The 25,859-nt window shown below is 42.3% G+C and overlaps 1 protein-coding gene across 1 annotated transcript; it reads right to left on the bottom strand.

Moving 5' to 3' along the window:
• Positions 1-328: 328 nt before the first annotated feature.
• On the bottom strand, positions 329-22,175 carry lmln (leishmanolysin-like (metallopeptidase M8 family)). Its single transcript, XM_080412671.1, has 16 exons — positions 21,928-22,175; positions 19,643-19,746; positions 17,230-17,260; positions 16,665-16,747; positions 15,787-15,904; positions 12,393-12,571; positions 11,792-11,897; positions 11,172-11,266; positions 9,981-10,098; positions 7,586-7,693; positions 4,536-4,723; positions 4,239-4,371; positions 3,762-3,921; positions 2,927-3,057; positions 1,895-2,105; positions 329-459 (listed from the first exon to the last, which is right to left on the bottom strand). The coding sequence occupies exons 1-16, from the start codon at positions 22,054-22,056 to the stop codon at positions 359-361; spliced, it is 1,995 nt and encodes a 664-aa protein (XP_080268797.1). The 5' UTR covers positions 22,057-22,175; the 3' UTR covers positions 329-358.
• Positions 22,176-25,859: the final 3,684 nt, after the last annotated feature.

Below are 25,859 nucleotides of genomic sequence, written 5' to 3'. Positions count from 1 at the left end.
TGAAGGTGGGGGCCGCATGTGGCCTCCGGGCCGCATTAAGTGAAGGTGGGGGCCGCCTGTGGCCTCCGGGCCGCCAGTTGCCCATGTATGCTATAAGGGGAACGCCTCAGGAAATGAGGAAAAGGATGGAAGGAACAAAAGACGGAAAAGTAGGATGGAGGATCAAGGAGGTGAGGAAGGAGGGAAGGAGGTGTGGATGATTTGGGGTCTGACCCATTTTGGGTCCTAAAAAACGGATTAGAGTTTTACACAAACAGAGTCGGTCAAATATCTTCACGTCAGTGTGTCTTGTATGGTTGTATGTGTGTTAATGTGTGTGTGTGTGTCTGTGTACTGTGTGTGTTAAGTCTGCAAGCTATCAGCTACAGTCGCAGAGCAGGATCCCGGCCACAAGGGGGAGCAGGTTGACCAGCAGGAGCCACAGAGTGAAGGCCAGACCTGGAGAACTGGAACAGGGGTCTGAAACAAGAACAAAACAAAAACTAATCAGAACTAGGGCTGGGCCATATGACTTCAAATCAATAACGCAATTATTTAAATCTTTTGCCTCGATTACAATTAATTAATGATTGTTTTCTTTTTATAGCTAAAATAGCGGACCTATATCGGCTATTTTTGCTATTTTTGTATGCCACCATTGTACAAGGATGAAACCAGCTCAGTGGGCTTGTGGTTAGAGTGTCCACCCCAAGACTGGGAGGTCCGGGGTTCGATTCCCCGGCCGGGTCGTACCAAAGACTATAATGCCAATGCCTCGCCTGCTTGGCACTCAGCATCAAGTCAGTCCATGTCCAGGAGGTGTACTTGCACACGCAACAGAAACAGGACATAGGCTTCTGCCCTAATGGGCAAACATGGCTCGGCAAGACTTACTACTACTACATTGTACCAAAAAGTGAAATTACAGGGTTAAGAGGTTAATCAGACTCATCGATTTAGTCGGTTATAAAAAATCTATTTGAATCTATTAGAACCGCTAAACCCAACCTCTGAATGCATCACTCGAACCCCAACCTGAATCCATCTTCTCCTAATTCTAACATTAAACAATGTAAATGGTTTTTACTAAAGGTCTTTTTTTAAAAGATAAACAACCATTTTTCTTGTGTGGAATAGGAACATTGTCCTCACAATCTTCTTTATATCTCCAATTCCACTATAGTATAAACACACACACACACACACACACACACACACACACACACACACACCCCCCCACCCCCCTCCGGCTCTGAGGCGTCTGGCACGCGACATACTAAAGTCTATACCACTTGTGCTATAACCACGGCCCCCTTCTGTGGCCAACGCGGACGTGCCTCTGCCTACAACAACTGCGGGCTATTCTTTTTAGCCCGTACAGTTTTGGACCACGACGGAGGCGCGTCGAGAAGTTCGCTTGGGTAGACTCAGTGCCGTTCGAGTTATGTACCGACAGGCACAGAATAGTAAATCATGTTTTGGTGAGAGCGTTTGCCCCAACTGCCACTCAAAGTGGCTACTGGCCAATCACAGCGCGTCCTTATACAAGCATATTGGCCAATCACAGCGCGTCCTTGCACAACAAGTGGTATAGGTTTTGGGATGACGCGTCTGTATCTCGGGCGCCATTTTGGAGAAGGCAAGCTTCCTGACTACTGGCCAATCACACGGCGTCTTTTCCAAGACTTGGCAGAATCTAGTTGTATAAAAATATAACAGGATTTTTTTTTAATACAACTAGATCCTGACAAGTCCCGGAAAAGACGCGCTGTGATTGGCCAGTAGTCAGGAAGCTTGCCTTCTCCAAAATGGCGGCCGCGATACAGGTCGCTCCAATGAGCTGCAGAGGCTAATGAGGTGTATCTAGGTTTCTATATCTACTGTATGCACACATCTACCCAGGTGCTGTACTGACCAATGGGGATGCTCCTGGAGGTGTTGGTGGGCGGGAGCTGGTGTGGGAGGGGACAGTGTTGACAGAAGTCGGTGCAGGCGGGACAGAGCAGCACGCCGTTGTAGACCCAGTCGTTGACGCGGACGCTGACGCTCAGCAGCTGGCCTTTACGGGCGCACTGGAAGGAGCGCTCCTGGACGTGCACCGTCAGGCCCTGCGACGAGCACGCCACCTGCAGGACGCACACGGGCATTACAAGATTCGTTCAGTTAGGTGTGCGACGCAGTTGATCGAGTTCATCGGTTTTACCACTTAAACCCTCTAGACCAGGGGTCTTACAGCTAAATGATTGATAATTAATAACCCACTGTACCCTTACATGTCTGTAACTCTGACAGTGTCTGACAGCGTCAATCGAAACAAATGGACCCTTATGGGGCCATTTGGTTCCATTTGTACACTCTGGCTCCTTTTTTCCTGCCTAATTTTGAACCAGTTCAGAGTGTTTCCACTGAAAATGAATTGGTTCCCTAAAAGTTAGTTCGGAACTTCAACTTTTTTTTAGCTGAACTGGGAACCAAAGAGGGCGTGTCATTATTCTACAGGTTGGAAGATTCAGATGCATTATAAACAATGGTAAAAGAAAGCGAAAAATCATCATTAAAAAAAAGAAAAGAAAAGGAAAAACTGTAACGATTGAATTTCCCCCATGAAATGGACCCTTCGACCGGTCATATTCGACACATTGCTGGCCAGGCCTGGAATCGAATCTGGGACAACTGGGGACTCCTGCTCCCCAGATGGGCTATGCCACCTCCAATTACAATGGTTCTGCTTAAAACTGGTGGAAACACAAGCCGGTTCACGGCTATGACCGGGCGAAGTGTCCATTTCACAGGGGAAATTCAATCGTCAATGGCAGTTACAGTTTTCCTTTTCTTTTTTTTAATCATGACTTTTCACTTGCTGTGTTTATATCACATCTGCCAACCTGTAGAATAGTGACACGCCCACTTTGGTTCCCAGTATAAGGCAAGAAAAAACAAGTACTACCTTATAGCACCCAGAGCCCCAGTCAGGGTAGGTCATCTTCCTGGTACACTGCTCCATGATGAAGGCTGACTTCTGGTTCAGACACACAGAGTCTGCTCCATACTGCTCCGCTCCATAGTTCCTCCACCAGTCTGTCAGAACACACACAGAGAACACAGGTTATTATATACATATACAAGATTATTTGTAGGGAAAAAAACACGCTTCAGCAACAAACAATACATATATAATATAATATACATTAGTGGCACTACAGTCCAGGGGTGCCACAGCGCCACAGCCCACAGAATACTTTGATAATATTTCTAATTCATCAATATCACTTCAGTTTAACCACTTAGACCCTCTATACTTAGTAAAAACGGACTTGTCTTGCACTGTACTTGGTGGGTTCTTTTTCTATCTACACCAAATCTCTTCGCTAAAAATAGCAGATCTATAAGCTCACAACCTGTCGCAACATGTTGTGAGCTTGTACATCTGGGTAGTTATTTTCAATCTTTCCTGGAAACAGATATTCTCTCAGGTCTTCCTCATGACAGATTGACAGATTTACGTACCGTAATATGACATAAATGTAAGGTGGACGGTGGTATAAAGTAACAATGTATTTCAGGGGTGCCATGGATGAAAAGGTTATTTTCAACAGGAGTGACCTGATCCAAAAGTTTGAGAACCAATGGTTTAGAGGCCCCTTGATGACTGATTCAAATGTGGGGCACATCGGACGCTGCTTTTAGGATTTGTGGCATTCTCTGCACAGTTCTAGTAGAAGTAATAGTAATAGTAGTAGTAGTAGTAGTAGTAGTAGTAGTAGTAGTACAAGTCTAATTACCTGGTTGGTTCTCAGGCACGCGGCAGTAGGAGTTCCTCTGGTATTCTCCGCTCAGATGCCAGCTGAACTCCTGGCTGAAGGGACAGTAGTCAGCGATCTCCACCGCACCGCCGTACCATGGCAGCTGGTCCGCAGCGACCTCAGGGATCTGGTCAAAGTACTGACACCCACACACACACACCAGACACATTAGTCATAATACACTTTACAATCGTAGAGGACCAATATATTCCAATGGCCCAAGCTTAGTATGCAGACAGTACATACACAGGGTTGTGTATGATTGTGTGTGTGTCCTCGCCTGGTAGACGTATGGTGTGTGTGCATGCGTGTGTACCCGATACTCCTACGGTAGTTCCTGTGAGTTGTGATTTATCGAGGGGTGTGTGTGCGTGTACCTAGTATTACAGTGGCAGTTCATAAGGGTATTTCTGTGGGTTGCAGACAGTGTGTGTGTGTGTGTGTGTGTGTGTGTACCTGGTACTCCAGTGGTAGTTCATAGGGGTATTTCTGCAGGTTGCACACAGCCACAGCCAGCTGGTCTTGTCTACATGTGAGCTGTAGAGGAGACCCTCTGACTGTGTTACAGTACGGAGTCACTGTATGACGTCTGTAAGAAACAACCACACAACAACATGTAATGATGATGACACTGCATTTGTTTGTATAGCGCTTTTCCAAACAAGGTTACAAAGAAAGACAGACAGACAGACAGACAGACAGAAACAGATACATTAACATAAATATCAGTATGTTATGTGTGTACTGTGTGACCTCTGACTCTGGCGTTCCATCCAGAATTTGCAGCTCTTCATGACAAAGTCACAGCCCAGCCCTCGGCCCCAGTCCAGCCTCTGAGCCAGGCTGTAGTTGGCCCGGTACCAGCCCGAGTCCTCCATGATGGCCAGGGTGAGCCTGGAGAACACGCGGTTCTGCGTGTGGGAACCCGTCATGGCCTCGTTCTAAAAAACACATTCATGGAATAAAAGCACAATTTAATTCTCATGACTGAAACGTTTTGTCAGGACATATTCTAATCTGCGATGTCAGAAACAGTGTGAAAGGAGTCCTCCACACTTAGCGCTCAGTTTCCTAAACAGTTAACTCAGTGATACGTAGATATGTAGGATTATGATGCTTAGGTATTATTGCTAAACTGTGACTGTTTTTGTCTGGGGGACAGTCATTTTGCTGGTGCCCAGTCTTCAGGAAAAAAAAAATTTTCCTCAAAAATGAGTTAATAGCCCAGTTATACTCTTCACATACTAGAGTATGTCTGATATAAATGTCAGAGCTTAAATCGACATGTAAATATGAAATAAATGCATAAACATGTAGCTAAGATATAAGGTTATGGCTAGCAACCTCTAATTCAAATGTCTACTTAAGCGTTTTAACTTGACTTTGGTTCTATAAGCTGTAGTTTCAAAACTATTCACTCAATCTCAATGCTAGATGACTGTCTCCCAGTCAAATTTGGTCACCTATGTTCTTGCTGTTCTGCATGCAGCCAACCAGTTGAGGCTTTAACCTTTGCTTTTAACCCATTAACTGCCAGAGGTATTTTCATATTTTTTTAGCCAGTGCCATAGTTTTTCATTGAAAAAAAAAAAGTACTCAGGAGCCGAGATACAGAATTTTTAAGTTTTAAGTTAACAAGGAAGTGGATAGGAGTCTAGATCTTCGAAAAATCATATCTCCTTGGTCTTTGGGTCAAATTGGAAAAAAGAAATATTTTTTAGTTCACGTAGATCTACGCGATTGGCACGTGGCGGCTTTAAATAGGTTCGCGTAGATCTACGTGATTGGCAGTGAATCAGTTAATGAAAAATCAAAGACCATTAGGGTTTATGGAAGATCCTTCTGAACATGTATTCTATTGTTAGTTTGACCACTTTAAATGCTCTTTAAGCTTAAAATAACGTAATAACCAGGGGTGCACATAACTGGTGCGCAGGTGTGCATGCGTCGTCAAAATGCATGCTGCGCGGTAGGGCATTCACGAATAGTGATTTTTAGTATTCGAATTATTCGACCTATAAGTATTCGAATAGATTATAAAAAATAAAAGAATACAAAATTTTAAAAAAAGTTTTTTTTTTTTTTTTTTCTCAATGGCATTGATGACTCGACTCAAGGAATGCGAGTTGACGTCACACCAGAGCTCACAGCTAAGTGTCTGCTGTAGAAAAGACACTAAAAATCAAAAACGTTTTTTTTATTATTTATTTTTATCGAATAATCGAATAGTGGTTTGATAGTCGAATAGTCGGTTTGATATTCGAATATTCGACTATTCGGTGAATGCCCTACTGCGCGGCACATCAGACGAAGGGAAGCGCTTTCGCGTACCAACAGCTGGGACCGCTGGGATGGGAATTTATTTCCTGAAGCCACACTCACACAATCACGCTAAAGCATGAGTCGGCCCCATACACAGCCATTAGGCGGAGGGGGAGGGGACGCATGCTGCACGTGAGTGTGGCCTCGAATCCTGACACAGTCAGTCGCGCGACTCGCACGCAGCACGCTGCTGGCTGTGTTACAGGCACTCATCACCGATGATGAACGCACCGTGATGGTGCAAAATATGCCGTGAACGTCCCAATCTGGCGGATAAAATCAGCGCAGCACAGGGCACCAACCTTGGGGGGTGGCACCAAACGGTGTGAAGAAAAGAAAAACGGCGAAAAACGGCGGAATTTAGGCGCTACAACATTGAAACGTGCCGGTGAAGCGTCCTTTTTCCTCGCGCAGCACTGAGCGGTGTACCGGGTGCGCGCTGACCACCCCCCCCCCCCGCGCTGGGGAACCGCACCGGACCTTTTATTTACCATTCATTTGGCAAGCACCAAGTAACATCTCCAGGAGCTCTTCTGAGTACTAGACCAAAAAAGTTATGTGCACCCCTGGTAATAACCGAAAAACAGCATGTCGCACCGTGACGTGTTGTCAGCTTATAGAGCGGCTATTTGTGCAGCATTATTTGTGCAGCATGCTTCCATAGAAGACATGCTGACTTCTATGGAATTCAAATGACTGGAATCAGTCGTGGCGACTCAGAACTTTAATCCATGTGTCACATTAAACAGAGAATGGTTCTGGGTGTCAACCGCTTCGTCCTAACATTAGGGGCACAACAGTTAATACAATAGGACTAATCAACTTGATTGTTTGTAAAAGAAAACACCTATCGATTAAATAATTAATTTGGGGGAAAGGTTAACCACTTTTAACATGGCATCCCTATTTTGTCATTATAGTGAAAATGCTCAAATCACAACACGTCATGACCTGATGTGATCTAGTAGATCTGCTATTTCTTCTATTTGTGGTGGACTGGATTGACATACACTGAATACAAACAAGCCTCATTACAATATTTTACGATTCGTCGCTTTGTTGTGGTTCAGTTAAAGGTGCAGTAAGTGATATTAATGTATTAAATAGCTCTATATTCTGATAGTAATCATTGCTATAGAGTTTGTTCGGTAACGGGGGTCTCCATGTCTCTCCAGCTCTTTGATAAACAGAAAATACATTTTCAGAATTTTATCCAATCAGGAGAGAGAACTCATACAGGAGAAACAAGTGAAATTGGAAGAGATGAAACAACAGTTGGAAATTGAAAACTATGAGATTTAAGCTGAAACATGATGTAAAACACAGCTGACCCAAACACAAAGCATGCACACCTAATTATATAAAAAATAAATAAACCACAATACGACAATTTGTCCTCACTATGTCTATTTCTCACATTCTACTATATATTGTGGGGAACATTTAGCCCCAACACCCCACACACATACACACACGTTTACCTCCAGTAGTCTCTTCTCCCAGTGGTTGAGTTCAGTTCCCATCCCTCCCTGGTTCTCCAGCTCCATGCCCTCCAGGATGGGACAGTTAAAATGTCTCCTCGCCTCCTCCTGTTGACCACATAGACAACCACATGAACCCCAACCTTAACCCCCCGGAGATGATAGGACACAGTTAACAATTTACAATTTAGGCATTTAGCAGATGCCCTTAATCCAGAGTGATTTACAGTAAGCAAGGACACAAGATAGGTGACGTTGGTCCGGGGACCACCAGGGGTCCAAAATGACCCTTGCAGATCCATTTGGTTTTGTTTGTACAGTCTCAGGGTTTCAGACCCGTATGAATAGGACATCATGACTCATGACATGGCAGCTACTAGTTTGAGATATTTGAGAGTTTGAGATATTTGAGACATACAAAGAAGGGGTAGGACCTGATAAGTTTTCACAAAACTTCTTCCTACTCCTTTTTCGAACATGGACTATAATTCAAGGATGTTATAATAATTTTGGCGCCGTTTTTTTGTTTTGTTGATTCTTTCTTCTTTTTTTCTCCTTTGTCTTTTCTCATTTATATATTTTTTTATATGTTCGAAATAAATAAATAAATGAAAAAAAAAAAAGCTACACAACCAAAACCTCTACCAAAGTGTCCTTGTGCTTTAAAGGGATAGTTCACCCCCAAAATGTCTTTTTTTTCGACCCCATGGAGACTTTAATTCATATTTTATTTTTTGTCGCATTCTTAATAATTTGATGACCGGCAGCGGTTCCGGTTGGAGACACAAAGAGTCTCCTTTGCGTCTCCTACCGGAACCACTGCCTACCGGAACCACTGCCTACCGGTCTGCTGGTCATCAAATTATTGGCTTAGGAATGAGACGAAATCTAAAAAATATCCGAGAATTCAAGTCTCCATTTGTTGGGGGTGAACTATCCCTTTAAGTCAGGGTTAGTGAGGCGAGTCCCATGGAGCAGTGAGGTCAAGCTAAACGTCCCTCAGGACACCAAGTAGTTCTAAAAGTGTGGTACAGGGAACCCCGAAGGTCCTTGAAGCCAGCGTTCGCAGGGGGTCCGCAGCAAAAGGAGGAACAGTTTAATTTCACTGTCATTTCACCGGCTAGAAGTGATTCATCCACAAGAGAATGTAGAACAATGACTATTGACATCATAGGTTTCACTCTACCCACCAATAGCATAGTACAACTGATCCTCAAATAGCGGACTCTGGTCCAGATCACAACTATTTCTGGGCAAATTATAGCAAATGTTCTTTTTATTTTGTCTATTCTAAATTTTAACACATTGAGTGCCAGGGCTTTTTTAAAACAGGGTACAGTCGGTGCCTGGATTTTTAACCATTTTTTAACCTTTTTCAAGTAGTCACAAAATATTTTCAGTGATCACCGTCCTCAAGGTGATCCCCTCATTACACACATAGAGGTCTCGTACAATCGGGGGATTTTTTTTTAAAACATTAGGTAATCCGCTCCATAGTTGCAGCCAGTTGAAAATAGTCGAAACTAGTCAAAAATACATATTTTAGAAAAAAAGTACACAGGAGCCGAGATACAGGCTTTTGAAGTCATAAGTTAACCAGGAAGTGGATTGGAGTCAAAATCTTCGAAAAATGATATCTCCTGGTGCTGTGAAGGAATACGGTCATAACCGTTTTTGGCACACAATGCATGGCTTCTCAAAAACGGTCCGGACCGTTTTTGGCACTCAATGTGTTAATTGTTATTTTTCTTACTCATTTTATATACCTTTTCTATATACATTTTCTATCATTCTACATACAGCCAACAAGGTGAAGAAATCACAGACTGAAGATTTAACCCTTCCTTGTATATGAAATCGAATAATACATGTTATTATGGAATATACTTCTGAACCTATTGCTAGTTTTTACCACTTCAAATGCACTAATCTTAAAATAATAACCAAACATAGCCTAGTCTAGAAGCGAAGCATTGAGAGCTTGTAGACGGGCTATTTTCACTGTGCAACATGCTTCTATAGACATACTGTACAGACATGCTGGCTTCTGCAGTGGTTCTCAAACCTTTTTCGTGCCAAGGACCCCCAAATTGATATGTATTTGGCCGCGGACCCCTTTCTGAAAATGTATTGTGCCAGGGACCCCCAGAAGAGAAGATTTATGTTTAAAAGAAATCCGTATTACTCAAAAGTTTCCAAACATTTTCGATATTATTCAAAACCACCTCAAGGACCCCTGGGGGTCCCCGGACCCCACTTTGAGAACCAAAGTTCTATGGAATCCAAATGACTGAAATCGGTCGTGGCGAACACTAATCCATGCAGCGCATACTGAGAGATGACCACACACTAGAGATGTGTGGATTGGCTCCACACACACACACACACTTCTTACCACGACACGGGGGGTGACGAGGAGGTGGACCTGATGTCGGACCATGACCCCTCCTCTGATGTCCCACAGCCTGGTCACCGTCCTGATCACCTGCTCACTCCACTGGTACAGACCCAGACTGACACACGCACACACACACACGCACACACACACACACACACGTATTACTATGCTTGTGAGGACAAGGACACCAACATTTAGGACAGCACTTGTATTAATGTCTTTATTACCATTTCTTGGGCCCTTTTTAACCCTTTAAGACCGGGAACGCATCTGTGTCATTTTTTTATTTGAGCAAAAAAAAAAAATGCATTCTTTTACACTTTGGCTATTGAAAAATAGCAGATCTACAAGCTCGTAGCACGGTACCAAGTGCCGCGCTACGGCTTGTAGATCTGCTATTTTTTGAAAAATTGTAAAAACAAATTGCAAATCTTTGAATATATATTTTTTCAAGCGAACATTTGTAACTCAAATCTTTGCTTCTGGGGGTCCCTAGAACTGAATATTTTGAGATGGGGGTCCTTGGCCAAATACATATACATTTTGGGGTCCTTGACATGAAAAGGTTTGAGAACCACTGACATATTAACATGTTTTTCTTTCTCAAAAAAATGTTTTTAGAAGACATTCTAAAAACAGACATTTTGTAGAATTGGCCTCAGGTCTTAATGGGTTAAACCCAACGTCAGAGTTATACTTGTTGTGCATCCATGTCGTGCACCGAAAATAGCTCATCTACAAGCTCACAAGGTGCCGCATTGTGACACGTTGTGAGCTTGTAGATCGTCCATTTTCGGTGTGTGACACCAGCGTGCATGTAAGTAATAAATCAGCCAAAGCTCTAACTCCACCAACCCCTAAACCTAACCTGGAATGCCCTGACATCATCCATTAAAGGATGTGAATCACTGGTTTCTTTCAAAACTGGCCTGAAAAAGCATCTGTCAGAGTTATGTAGATATGAATTCCCATTGATTATTATAGGATGAACGCTCATCATACCTCTCATTGAAGGGTTAGGGTTAGTGGTTTGGTATTCTCATCTTACCTCTCATTGAAGGGTTAGGGTTAGTGGTTTGGTATTCTCATCTTACCTCTCATTGAAGGGTTAGGGTTAGTGGTTTGGTATTCTCATCATACCTCTCATTGAAGGGTTAGGGTTAGTGGTTTTTGGTGTTCTCATCTTACCTCTCGTTGAAGGCCGGCAGGCCGCTGGCGAAGCGGGGAGTCAGAGGTTTGCCGTCGTCGTCGTGGTAGAAGGCAAAAAGGCCTGCCGAGAACCCCTGGTGGACACAGCAGTGAACTGCACTCAGTCAAACTTGAAAATGTAACAAAGTAACAGAGCGAGGCGATATCACAAATTCACAATTATTCACACAAATGTTGTCTTGATTACGATTAATGAATGATTATTTAAATTTAAATATGAAGTATTTGGGGCAGTGGTTCTCAAACCTTTTCATGTCAAGGACCCCCAAATGTATATGTATTTGGCCGCGGACCCCCATCTGAAAAGGTGTTGTGCCAGGACCCCCAAAATAGAAGATTCATGTTGTAAAATGTAAAAAAAATAGCAGATGTACTTCGTGCCGCGCTGTGAGCTTGTAGATCTGCTATTTTTGAATAGCCAACATATAAATGCATTAAGCGGTTTAAATGATTGCGATGCTATATTAACTACTACCCCCTGGAACCTCCCCCAAGGACCCCTGGGGGTCCCCGGACCCCACTTTTGGGAACCACTGATATAGGGCTCAAGTGTTTGAGTGGATATATCAGGTATTTGGTGGTATGTCTGTAGTACTGACCAGAGCGTGGATGATCTCGTGTTTGACGGTGGACAGCATCCCTTCAAACTCCTGCGGCTGGGATGAGATCATGGCAGGACACAGGTTGGCATAGCCAGCTATAGGCCTGCAGGGGGAGACATATGGCATTCACTATGGAAACCTACTGTCAAAACTGTTGCTTTTCAGGAAATAAGAGCAAAAAAAACATTTTTTCAATTAATCCAATAGATTTAGTCAAAAACTATTTTAATACTTTTGAAATGGTTAAATACTTGTAAAACCCACAGAATTACAGGGTGACCAACAGTGTTGATTCATGAAAACAACAGACAGAGATTAATCGATGGGGAATCCAAGCCAATAGAAAATAAAGCCTTTCTCTTCCTGGAAAGTTAGCATGCTGAAATAGAAGCCAAAAAAAGAAGACAGCCCTCCTCTGAGACACAGAGTGAGTAGACAGAAAAGGTCTTATAATGAGTTAGTGAGGACCATTTATATGAAGAATTAGGTTGAAAATGGTGCTCCTTTTAAGTGTTTAAACTGTTCCTCATTTTGCTGGGGCTGGGGACTTTTTTTGCACCGGCATATTTGTCTGGTTTCCAGGCTAGCATTGGCCCACCTGTCCAGCTGTGCCTCCAGTTGGCAGTAGGCTGCGTAGGCCACTATGTTCTCCTGACCGCAGCGCTCTGTGGTCACTCCACTGACGTACAGCACAAAGTCAGAGCCCTCCACCCCGGGGCCGTCCGGAGGCCCCGAGGGGCCACACGACTTCCCTGACTCACTGCACACCTTACATTGCTGGAGAGCGAGAGAGAGAGAGAGAGCGAGAGAGACAGAGAGAGACAGAGAGAGAGCGAGAGAGAGGGGTAGACATAATATATCATCTTTGTTCTTTTTTTAAGTCAACTTCCTGCTAATAGAAATGAAAATCAACAGGAAGTTGACATTTTTATAAAAACAATAATAATAATGTAATAATTTAAAAGAAATGCAGAACCGGGTTTAGTGATGTTCAATATTGTCAGAATCAGCTTTGTTTGCGTCCGTTTACAGGCTAAAAGAGTGACTTTGAGAGCCGTTTCACCCGACAATGTTAAGTCAATGCAGAGACAATTTTTGGGATATACATTTCTAATCACCGGAGAAAGATATCTCGCCAGTTGGACAAGTTACATAATGACAAGATAGCTACACAACTCAACCCTCTACCAAAGTGTCCCTGTGTATTAATTACTGACATTAGTTAAAGATTAGAAACGGGGGTCTTCAATGTTTTTTCAGGCCAAGGACCCCCTAGCTGAGAGAGAGATGAAGCAGGGACCCCCACTACAGAATAAACTTTGTCATAGATTCCATAGATGGCTTCATAGTCTTGTTTGACAGCACTGTCATCAGTAAATTAATGTTTTTTTTGTTCATTTTCAAACATGTAACCAATTAAACCGTCAATACCTAGTAAATTTGACATGTGGCTCTGTACTTGGTCTGCTCTTTTTTCTATCTACACCAAACCGCAATGCCGAAAATAGCCGATCTACGATCTCACAACGTGAGCTTGTAGATCGGCTATTTTCGGCTAATGTTCCCCTACGAAAAAGAAAAAAAAGTTCCTAATCACACAAAGATTTGGCGGCCCCCCCTCTAGTAGCTCTGAGGACCCACTAGGGGTCCCGGACCACTTGTTGAAGACCCATGGATTATAACAAACATGTCACTCTTAACTTAACACGGTGCAGTCTGCAGCGCTGACATGAGCAGATGATCTATAATGAGCTTATCCTCCTGACAATACTCTTCCTCCTTCGCCTTATCCCTTCATCCCTTCATCCCTCGCTCCGCCGCCACCTGTCCTCTTTTCATCTGTCCATCCTCCCCCCTGCTGGCCTTATTTTACTTTTTTGCAGTGGTGGAAAAAGTACTCAAATTCTTTACTTACGTAAAAGTATCAATACTGCAATATGGAAATATGGAAATACTCTTTTACAAGTAAAAGTCCAGCATTCTAAATTTACTTGAGTAAAAGTAGAAAAGTATTGGCATCAAAATGTACTCATTGGCACGTTGCTATGGCGCAACGTGCCAATGACGTGTTTGGCGTGTTTTTGAACCCAAGATATCATCATTTGAAGATTTGCTGCTCCATTCACTTCTTGTTTAACTTATTACTGAAAAAGGCTGTATCTCGGCTCCTGAGCACCTTTTTTTTACTATGTATTTTTTATGTTATTATGTTATTTTCAAAAAGCAGACAATTAATGTCAACGAGGTCCAATGACCTCGTTGTCATTTGTGAAACCACACAGGGCAACCCTCAGTGATTAGCACCCATCAGGGGATCCATTATACAGGAGATAAATATTCTGTGACTACTTGAAAAAGGTATAAGAAAATTGAAAAATTGCTGGCACAGTTCGCAATTATTTTTTTTATGTCATTGGCACTGAATGAGTTAAGACCGGGAACGCATCTGTGTCATTTTGAATTTCTTTGGCTACTCAAAAATAGCAGATCTACAAGCTCGTAGCGCGGCACCGGGTGCCGCGCTACGAGCTTGTAGATCTGCTATTTTTTTTTTTTTTTAGAAACTTTGAGCAAATTTTTGAATATGTATATATTTTTTATATGTTTTTTCAAACATTTTTAACTCAAATCTTTGCTTCTGGGGATTCTACAAATGTCTTCTAAATCCTAACAGTTTTTTTTTAAACTTATGTTTTTTCATGTCAAGGACCCCCAAAATGATATGCATTTGGCCGCGGACCCCCCATCTCAAAATATGTTGTTCCAGGGACCCCCCAGAAGCAAAGATTGTATTCAAAGATTTGCACACATTTTCACGATCTTTCAAGATATAGCAGATCTACAAGCTCATAGCGCGGCACACGTTGCTGCGTTATGAGCTTGTATATCTGCTATTTTTTAATAGCCAAAGAAATCTTAAAATGACCTTTAGACAATTTTTACGACAATTAGAGACTAGACCAGTGAGTCTAATTGTCAACCACAGGTTGAGAACCACTAGTTTGGAGGACAACTGCTTTGAGAACCGCTATTATTGTTTACACACACAACAGAAACCAAGGATGATATATTTCAAGAGCGAGAGATCACAGTAAACATCCTAAGCATTCCTTCTCCACACTGGGAGGAAAACAGCATCTGAAAATGTGATGGGATGCGTTTTCACACTCGAGTGCTGTGACCACTCTTCCACTGCATCTCACGAGCGGTCGGGTGCTTTTGGTGCCGGCCTGTGCGCTCATACTGGTTTCGGATAAGTGTGACGTTGTCTGATAAGGCGTCCATAGACCAATTATTTGTTTACAAACATTGAGACTGGACGGACAGGTGACCGTTTCATGTAATCAATTAGCCAACAGATCCCCACACCTGTTGTTTTGGGGTGCGCTGGTTTCAGTTCATTCATCCTCCTCTTGTGTGTTGGCTAGTGAGGTGCGCCCTAGCGAGACATATATACTTCATCGCGCAACGGTATTGCGCGCCAAGAACAGCTGACATACAAGCTCAGAACCGCGTCGCGGATGCAACCGCTGTGAGCTTGGAGGTCTGCTATTCTCTGCGCGTGACACCTTCGCGGGACGGAGCATAAATTAGTCTTGACGGGCTGCAGCTGCGCGAGTAAGAGCAGGTTCTGGTGCCGTGATCATAGAGCGCTCCCTCCGTTCTTATGACAGCCACTGGGAGGTGGGGTTTGGGGACAACTGCTTTGAATTGTTATTGTTTACACACAACAGAAACCAAGGATTATATATTTCAAGGACGAGTGATCACAGTAAAAATCCTAAGCATTCTTCCTCCACACTGGGAGGAAAACAGCATCTGAAAGTTTGATGGGATGCATTTGTACACGTGAGGCTGCGGCCACTGTTACATTGCATCTTATGAGCGGTGGGGTTCTTTTGCTGATGACCTGCGCGCGCATACTGGTTTCGTATCAGTGTGACGCTGTCTGATAAGGCGTCTATTATTGGTGACATGAGAGCAGTGCTGACCTGTAGGTGGCGCTGTGGCACAACCACGGGGCCACAGCGTGTGACGTTGGCACATTCCTCCTGACAGTAACGGTGAGGGTCATCTCTCTTCCTCAGGTACTGGTTGGTCGCACATTGTCTGGAATGACACGCACACGAGCGCACACACACACACACACACACACACACACACACACACACACACACACACACACACACACACACACACACACACACACACACACACACACACACTTAAGTCAAATTAACTCACTGTACTAATAACATACTGTATAAATGTTTTTGTATTGTTTTCTCTCTCTCACCCTAGTTTCCATGGCAGTCAACAATATGTGGATAACATAGAAACAGAAGAGAGGCTTGTGGCTTTCAAACAGTACAGATCGATACAGATGGTTTATGGTAGACCAGGCAATGCTACTATCCTGGAATCCAGACTGATTCGCTCCGTTCAGTTGACCTTTTTTTTCAAGCTTCCTACAGTATGAAAGGGCCTGTCTCGGACCCCCACGCGTCAAGGATTCTGATTGGTCTGTGAGTGAGGCGGGACCACAGCCTTCCAATGTAACGGCCTGTGGGCAGGGCGGATGAGAGCCTTCCGATGTAAATTTCAAGCCACTTCCCTTCTTAGTGTGATTCGTTCTTCAGAACTATCCAGTTAGCGTTGACGTGCCTACTGTACGTAACAGGTTACGTTTTGAAATGCAGGCTTAAATGCTAGACGGCTAAACTGATGAAGTGAAGTGATAAAAAAAAGAATCAGCTGAACGGAGCGAATCAGTCTGGATTTAACCCATAGTGTCATTTCCTGTCCGAGGACACCCCCTGTGTATGGCACATGTCTGTTTGGACGTTGTTTATGAGTGGTGCTACCGTACCTGCTGAGAAGCACGGGTCCAACCCTGTGTCTCACACTGAAGACGCTCTGGAGGTAGTCTATGGCCTGAGGAAACAGTTTATCCTGGAGGGAGGGACACACACACACACACACACAAAAAATAGCATTGGTACAGCTTGGTGTAATGGAAATAAATAGTTGTGTCTAAACCAGTGGGTTTCAAACGGTGTGCGTGTGCCGTGAGACAAGTGCACGTGTGCTTTGGGATTGTTATGACAACCACACATGCACAGTACAACTAATACGACTTTGAATAGGATTATTATAGGACCCGACTCGCTTAATGCTTCTCCCTGTCCCTTTTTTGGGGACTTGGACAATTATGATTGATATTATGATTATTATGAAGTATGCGTGTGTGTGTGTGTGTGTGTGTGTGTGTGTGTGTGTATGTGTATGTGTATGTGTGTATATATATATATATATATATATATATATATATATATATATATATATATACAAAGGATCTGAAAATAAAATCTAACTGAATAGCGAAAATAGCTGATCTACAAGCTCAGCAGCGATGTGAGCTAGAATAGACTCACCTTCACCAGTCTTCTCTTGTCTGCAGTAAGCCTGTTGAGATGGAGAACAGTCACATGAGGGCAGAACAGGGCGGTGACAGTTGTTTTTAGACTTTAGGGTTTCAGAGCAACAGAACGTGGTGTTATTGAGTTCCTGTGACTTTATGATGAACACTACGGCTGTGCGGCACATTCAGGCTCCATTTGCTATAAATATCGTTGCTGTCAGGTGGAAACCTCCTTTGTCCACAACTCTTAGTTTTCATTAAATAGAAAAAAAAGAACCTGTGTCCCAATGGATCCAATGTAGTTATTATTTAGTCACAAGCTCTCGTTAATACTTTTCGTTGGTTCAATATTTATAAAGCCCACAGACACACGAAAGGACTTTCAAATTGTTGTAAATATAGCAAAAACAGCCGATCTACAAGCTCACAACGTGTCATTGTACATCATCTATTTTCGCTTCTTTTGTGCGACACTGTTTATTAATTTACGATTTTAAGAAAATAATAACAACAAGCTGGAATATGGAGAGACAAGCTCTCTGCCCGACAGCAACGATATGGAAACATGGCCGGTGGTTCAATGTCCTCCTAGCCTCTCGTGGCCAGACTGCTGCGTGGATACGAGTCTGGTGCTTCTATGAGGACGTTTTTTTTCCCAAGGGGCGGGATCAAAAGAATGGCTCTGGATGCAATTGGTTAGACCTACAACCAACTACCACTTACAGTCTCCCATATTTGAATACTGGGCCCTGATTGGTCAGCCCAGACTTCGGAAAAAGCAGGAAATGGATTCACAACAGAGCGGCCAGACCCAAATCACAGAGGGCAGTTATTTTTTGTTTGCACTGGCAGATTGGTCTGGTCCCAGGCTATCAATGTCCTACATCAACCTCTGATGACGCCAGTGGTCTCAAATACATTCATGGAATATGATTATAATGATGCTAACATAAGTGGTTATCATTATGAACATGTATTCTATTAGTTTTACCAATTCAAAACACTCTTTAATCTTAAAATAACCGAAAATAGCCGGTCTACAAGCTTGTAGATAGGCTATTTTTTGGTGTGCGACATGCTTACAAAGTCGTGGCGAATGAGAACTTTAATCCATGAAGTCAAGTCATACACAGAAAACTAAAAGTGCGTACGAATAACACCAGCTAATACTTGTGCATCTTCTCTGTATCACTCAATTTCACTGCAGGAACCTTCCCTGGAAGGTTGTGTGGCAATGAATACTACAATAAACCAGAATGCTTCCCTCTAGCTTCAAAAGATTATTCCTCGCCAGTGGTCTCTCGCTCGACCAAGGGAGACGTATAGGCTATAGCCGTAGAATGAACCCGAAGGAAGCTGAACATCCCAAACACAGTATGCTTTGTGCCACATACATCTGAACAGTGGTGGAAAAAGTACTCAAATTCTTTACTTAAGTAAAAGTACCAATACTGCAATAAAAAAAATACTCTGTTACAAGTGAAAGTCCAGAATAAAAAATTTACTTGAGTAAAAGTACAAAAGTATTGGCATCAAAATGTACTTAAAGTACCAAAAGTAAAAGTACTAAATATTTGAAAATAGACGATCTTCAAGCTCACAACGCGTCGCGATGCGACGCGTTGTGAGCTTGTAGATCTCCTATTTTCAAATAGCCTAGCTATAAAATAGGTTTAAAGTGGTTAATGTATGTTTCATTATATCATAATTGATATCTGAAAAGTAACTAGTAACTTAGTAAATGTACTTAGTTACTTTCCACCACTGCATTTGAAACTGTCACATTCAGCTGCAACCGTGTCACATACAGGTCAAACTCTGTCACAAACATCTGCAACTCTATCAGATACAGTTCAAACTCTACCATGTACAGTACAGTTCACAACAGATTAAACTGAAATTAACTCAATTTTTTTTACTAAGTATCAATACTGCAATGTAGAAATACTCTGTTACAAGTAAAAGTCTGGTAATCAAAATGTACTAGACTAAAAGCAATGATTACTATCAGAATATAGTACCTTAACCTTTTTAACCAAAAAAATATATATATCAAAAAATATCACTTACCCTACCTTTAAGTACAGTACTTGAGTAAATGTACTACAGTTACTTTACATCACTAGATGGAAGCGTGAATGGTAAACCTGGGTATTTACGATCATCCAACAGGTTTGACAGTTTAAGAACTACCTCTACGGCGACCTACTGTACCACAGGTCACAGACAAGGTCAGAGAGAGAGAAGGATGAGACTGGCAGGGCACTGGGTCAGGCACTCGGAACTGGCGGCGAGCAAACTGACACTGTGGGAGCCAACCAGAGCTCAAGACCCTGATGCTAGACAGGCGAGGGTGTGGAGGGCAGCGATCCAGGAGGCCCGAGTCGGTGTCGGCTCGTACGCACTCTCGCATCGCAGGAACTTACTGGTCAACGCTGGAGTCGTAGATGATCTCTATTCGGAGCTGCAGGTCTTCGGGAGAGCTTCTCTTGGTCAGTCGCTCCGACTTCAAGTAGACCTGGTGCACAACCTGAGACACACATCACCACGAGAACACAAACACACACGCATAAGCCCGTCACCATCATGGAATGTTAGTTGATGATTAACGGTCATACAAATAATTGTGACTAATGATTTAATTGTGTTTAATGGGTTAAGGCATGGACAGTGGGACACAATTGAGGCATTTGCAGACCCTTTTTATCCAGAGCGACTTACACTAATCAAGGTAATCGTACAAGGTCATCACATACTGCAGAGACAGTGTAGTGTCTCTAGAAACTGGGATCCCAGGTAAACCAAGAACCTAGCATCAGTCTAAACAATTACTACCAAAAATAATAATCTGTCATTTGAAACCATCTGATACCAGCCTAGGTAAACAACAAACCTAGCATCTGTCTAAATAACATGTCATCTACATAACATTTGACCCTTTTTGAATAAGCCTGCATGGTAGTCAAGATTAGCTCAAGTGCTACAGGGCAGGTAGCCACAAGCAACTCTTCAGATCAGGGGTGGGCAAGATTTATTTCCAGAGGGCCATACTGATTTAATCCATTAAGACCGGGAACGCGTTTGTGTAATTTTAAGATTTATTTGGCTATTCAAAAATAGCAGATCTACAAGCTCATAGCGCCACGTTATGAGTGCCGCGCTATGTGCTTGTAGATCTGCCGTTTTTGAAAAATCGTGAATATTTGTGTATGTATTTTTTAAAGCGAACATTTGTAAAATATTTTGTTCCAGGGACCCCCCAGAAGCAAAGATTTGAGTTACAAATGTTCGCTTTAAAAAATATAAATTCAAAGATTTGCACAAAGTTTCACGATAAATAAAAAAAATAGCATATCTACAAGCTCATAGCGCGGCACTCGGTGCCGCGTTATGAGCTTGTAGATCTGCTATTTTTGAATAGCCAAAGCAATCTTAAAATGACCGAGATGCTGAATGGGTTAAATAAAGTGAGTGAAATTGTTTTGAATTGAATTGAAACTTGAAACACATAGTGCTGAATTATATTAAAACTGCATGCATTTGGTAGAAATGCCAGACTTTACAATAAGGTCACAACAAGAATTTTCAGTTACAAAATGTAACTGAAAATGGTTCAGTTAAAACATTTTTTTAATACAGCTGTACTGCATCACTATGGTGTACTCTGGCCTTACAATAAAAAGGATTACTTGAATAAAACAATCCACCTCAATGCCATATCAACAGGGCCGGATTAGCACTATGTGGTGCCCCAGGGCGACCTCAAGTTGAAGTGCCCCCCCCCTGCTCCCTGGGGCGGAGATATGGCTTGAGGCTGGGGGAGGTCGGCCGCGCGCAAAGCGCGCGGGCACCGAAATCATGCAGTTGCGCGTTTTTTGGCTGGATATTGTTAGTTTCTTTTCGGTTTTTGGTTACTTTATTTCGGTTTTAGGGTTAGGGTTATGTTAGGGTTATGTTATTTCATTCTTATTAAAAAAAATAACCCCCCCCCCCCTTTTCTTTTTCTTTTTGGTGCCCCCATTGGCTGGTGCCCCAGGGCACTCGCTCCCTACGGCCTATGGGTAATTCCGGCCCTGCGTATCAACTTTTAAATGAGCCTATAAATGTATACAGCATCTTATCTGATATGCACCACTCCATAGGTCACTGATAAAAAACACATTGCATTATGTTATAAATATGGACTCAAGGCAGACTGTTTCACTGTTACATTACAAACGCAAATCATTTGAGTACATACGGATGGAGGAATGCAGGTATAGTACTCAAATGGTAAATATTAATTACTATTAATTGGAGTCGAGTTAAATAACAAATAAATAAGTGTTTTAATCGGGTCTGTGGCAGAATCCCCCCTCGTTTACTTACTGTTTACATTGAGTGTAATTCCGGCTTTCACCAGATGCGCCCCGTCACTACCACCCATTGGTAATTTACGACAGAATCGGCCACAGACGGGATTAAAACACTTCTTTATCGAAAGATATGGACTAATACATTACACAAACACACCGGACACCTAGTTAACATTCGGGGCAAGCGGGTAAGAACCTTATATTTTGCATTTGTACATGTTCGGAGAAATACGGGCTTTACTGGTTTCATTCCAGGGCAAACTGGAAATACATCTACATCTTGATCTAAGGCTACCGTAGCGAGTAAAAACAACACCTTTATAAACAGGCTGTGGTATGAATGAAAACGTAAATACCTCGTGCGGAGCAGGGAGGTGGTGGCAGCGGGCTGCAGCCACCAGGAGGAGCAGGAGCAAGGCAGGCAGGAGGAGAAGGAGGAGGATGAAGGAGCAGGAGCTCAGGCCGGCCTGTGGCCGCCCCACCATAATGGTCCTGATGCTACCTCCTCCTCCAGCACCACGGCCTCACACACAGACAGGACGACGGGCTCATGCATCGCTTGTTGTTGTTTTTTATGTCGGGAACATCATTTAAAAACAAGGGGAAAAAAACAGCTTAAACGCTAGAAAATATCAGCCTAAAACAAACACTCCGGTTACACACATTCTACACGCACGTAAACACAACACACGGTAACAGCTGAGCTCTGTGTGTGTGTGTACTGTAGCTGTGTTCCGTCAACAACTATAGCGTATCAAATATAAGGCTTCCGGTGGACAATCTCTTCAGAATAAGAGTACCCTCTAGAGTCTAGAGTAAAAAGAAGCCATAGATTAGAAAAACGATTCATTTGCACATTAAAACTATAAATTAAGCATTTAAACGAAGCTAGACAACACAAATTATGTTAATGTGTAACAAAAACTGTTTTTAACTGTTTTAATAACAATAACCATTTATCTAAATGGATAAATCCTGTTCACTGGAGTGCATAGCCTCTACAAATTGTACGCAAAATGTACTTAAAGTACCAAAAGTAAAAGCACTCGTTATGAGAAGGTCCCATTTCACATGTTTTCAAATGTATAAAATGTTTTAAAAAATCCTTTGAAAATTGCAGATTTACCAGCTCTGCGACGCGTTGTGAGCTTTATATGCTATTTTCAAATTGCCAAAGTGGGCTGAAGTGGTCTTGTAATAATGATACAAATCTACAAAGTATGTAGTAACTAAAGTTTTCATATAATTGTAGTGGAGTAAATAAAGTACAATATTTGCCAGTGGAGTAGAAGTAAAAGTATCGCAAATTGGAAATACTCCAGTAAAGTAAAAGTACTTAAATACTTGAGTACATGTACTTAGTTACTTTCCACCACTGTATAAATGTATTTTTAAAATAAATGCATGTCTTTCAAAAAACATTAAATGTGATGATCTTACTTTGAAGGCAACCGGAAACCTTATATTTGATGGCCACAGAACCGGATGTATAATGGTTGATCACGGAACGGAGCTGTGTGTACTGTCCTCGCTATTAGCGGTTCCGGTCACGTGTCTTCCTCCTAGTTAAGAGTTGAGTCAAAAGATGGGAGCTGTTGTTTTTCTGGTTCGCCACCCGGTGGTTGATTTGTGAATTGCGATAAGAAGTAATAAGGTAATGTGTGTGTGTGTGTGTGTGTGTGTGTGTGTGTGTGTGTGTGTGTGTGTGTGTGTGTGTGTGTGTGTGTGTGTGTGTGTGTGTGTGTGTGTGTGTGTGTGTGTGTGTGTGTCGAAAAATACATTTGGGCTTAAAGGACAACTTTGTTTTTTTACAACCACGGTTTATTTTTGAGCTTGTAATTAAAGTAAATAAAAGATGAATGTTTTTAGCAATTTTCGCGATATTTTTTTACAGTGGGCGGGGGCATTCTGTCCGGTGGCTAAATATGACTTTTTTACACAATAAAAAAAGGTCCTGTGGTCTTTGATAATAAAGAAAACACAGGGTTATTGTGGGGAAAAAAAGGCATATAGCCACCGGACAGAATGCCCCCGCCCACTGTAAAAAAAGATCGCAAAAATTGCTAAAACTATAGAAAGCAGTAAATATTTTTTTTTTAACACTCATCTTTTATTTACTTTAATTACAATCTAAAACATAAACCTTGGTTGTAAAAAAACAAAGTTGTCCTTTAAAGGAGTCGTTCAACCAAAAAAGGAGTAGTTCACCCTTATTTTCTATCAACACACCCCAAGAAGCCTTAATTGAATTCATGGAGATTTTGGGGTATTTGTCGTATTCCTGAGCCAATAATTTGAGACTCAGTAGGAGACGGTTATCAAATTATTGGCTTGAATGCGACAAAAAAAACAAAAAAACATCTCCATGAATTCAAGGCTTCATGGGGTGTGTAATTGATAGAAAATAAGTAATTTATTGGGTGAACTACTCCTTGAAGAGTTTGAATTATGAGCACCAGCAAACATACCTTGCTAAAGGGATTTTTATTGGGGGTGCTGGGGAGAGCTTGACTATTAATGGAGATGCTAAAGAGTTGCGGATAAAGCCTACCAATTTAAGCATACACAAGTCTAAACCAACACAAAATCATGCACTTTGTGGAGTTAGAAGGACCACCAACAGCATCTTTAAACAACACGTCTTTATTCACATTTTGCTGGGCTCCACTAGTCTATACAGCCTAATATTTTGATGAACATGTCTGCTGCTACATTATGTTTGAAAGAAGAAAAATATAACATTTGTTCTGATTAAACAAAGGTTGTATGTAATCATAACAACCCATAGCCCCAAGCCCATTCATAACAGGTATAGTGGCAGGCATTTTGTTGTTGCAGTTGCACAGAAGTCTGAGATAGACCTATGGTAAGGACAAAGAAAAATTAGACGGACAAGCAAAAGTGTTGTGGAGGAGGATCAACAACCAAATGTTGATAGGAATGCCTATCCTAATGGAGGCGGAGGAGTCTCAGACTCAGCCGGAAGACAGAGATATTATCGAGGACGAGGAGGAGGGGGAGCTCGGTGGCGGTGCTGCTACGATCAGCGACTTTGATATTAACATCAACACGTGATGTTAATGTTGATAAGCCATTCTTACTTAGTCAGTGAAGTTGAAAAAAGGAAAAGGAAAGTTTCCAGAGTCCAATTGTTTGTTCCTCGGCTTTCTATTCTGTTAACACACATTGAGTAAAATTTGAAAAAGGTTGTTGGGTACTCGTTCTCCAAGGGCCCTGTGTTCGTCCTGTAACATTCCCAAGCATACAAACATCCATTCTTATTTTCTGAAGTTAATATTATGTACAATTATGTTTGGACAGAATGAGGTTCACATTACATGTGCTTGCTAACATACATTATCTGATGTGCTATATCATAGAGGGATGGCTCTGACCCCGGACAGAGCCCAGGCAGAGTGGGGGATTGGTGGGGTAGGTGAGTGAGGCGCATTGGTAGCCCAGGAGCAGGGATGTGTGAGTGGGGGGTGGAGGTGCTGTATGGAGTTTAGTAAGGTACGGTAGATAAGTCTAGAGGTTTTCCCTTTTGGAATGAAGGGAGGGCAATTTCTGAGAATCTTTCTCTCCATTGATGTGGAATATGGAGACATTGTGAGAAAAAATATTTAACAAGTTACCACAATAGCCTATGTCATATGAAAGCTCTGTAACATATTTCTCATGTGCTGCTGTATATAGAGCTGGGCATAGGATCCAGGGAACATAGAACTTTGGAAACATATAGGGAACAGATGGGTCCTATCTTGGGCCTATCTACCTACTAATACGTTTAGTCATAAGCGGTAAGGCAAGGTATAGGGCCCAGAGCATGCATGACACAACTGGTCCCTATGTTTCAAGGCAGCCATCATTGTCATCACCAATGTGCTTACTGGTCCCATTTTTAGTCCATGACAAATATCTCTAGTACTTGTTTTGTGTGCTTACATGGATGTTTAGCATGTTCTAATCTATTCTTTTGAAAGGTGCAGTCACTAAGTGCTAAAATAATTGTCCCCATCCTGATGAAACACCAGGTATAAAAAAGTCAAAGGCCTCCCTCACACAGTTAAAACAATCGTTTTATGGCCGCCTTATGCCTTACATGAAGCATAAGGCCGTTTTAATTAATTTCCTATGGAAGTCACGTGTTTTGATAAAGCTGACTTGCCTCGTCGCTCTCTGTCTTCCCCCCCCCTCCCCTAAGGCAAGTCAGCTTTATCAAAACACGTGACTTCCATGGGAAATGAATTGAAACAGCACATGCACTGTGAACTTATACTGTAGATCA

The sequence above is a fragment of the Gymnoscopelus braueri genome (assembly GCF_963280865.1).
Source record: "Gymnoscopelus braueri genome assembly, chromosome: 18".
Taxonomy (NCBI): Eukaryota; Metazoa; Chordata; class Actinopteri; order Myctophiformes; family Myctophidae; genus Gymnoscopelus; species Gymnoscopelus braueri.
Note: the sequence above shows the minus strand (reverse complement) of the source record. Positions and strands in the feature narration are given on the sequence as shown.

Excerpts from the sequence above, each read along its gene's own strand:
- lmln (XM_080412671.1), bottom strand. The coding sequence starts at position 22,056 with ATGGTGGGGCGGCCACAGGCCGGCCTGAGCTCCTGCTCCTTCATCCTC. Across the intron at positions 11,898-12,392 it reads CTGGAGGCACAGCTGGACAG|GCCTATAGCTGGCTATGCCA; the intron begins GTGGGCCAATGC and ends CTCCCCCTGCAG. Across the intron at positions 7,694-9,980 it reads TCGTCACCCCCCGTGTCGTG|GAGGAGGCGAGGAGACATTT; the intron begins GTAAGAAGTGTG and ends TGTGGTCAACAG.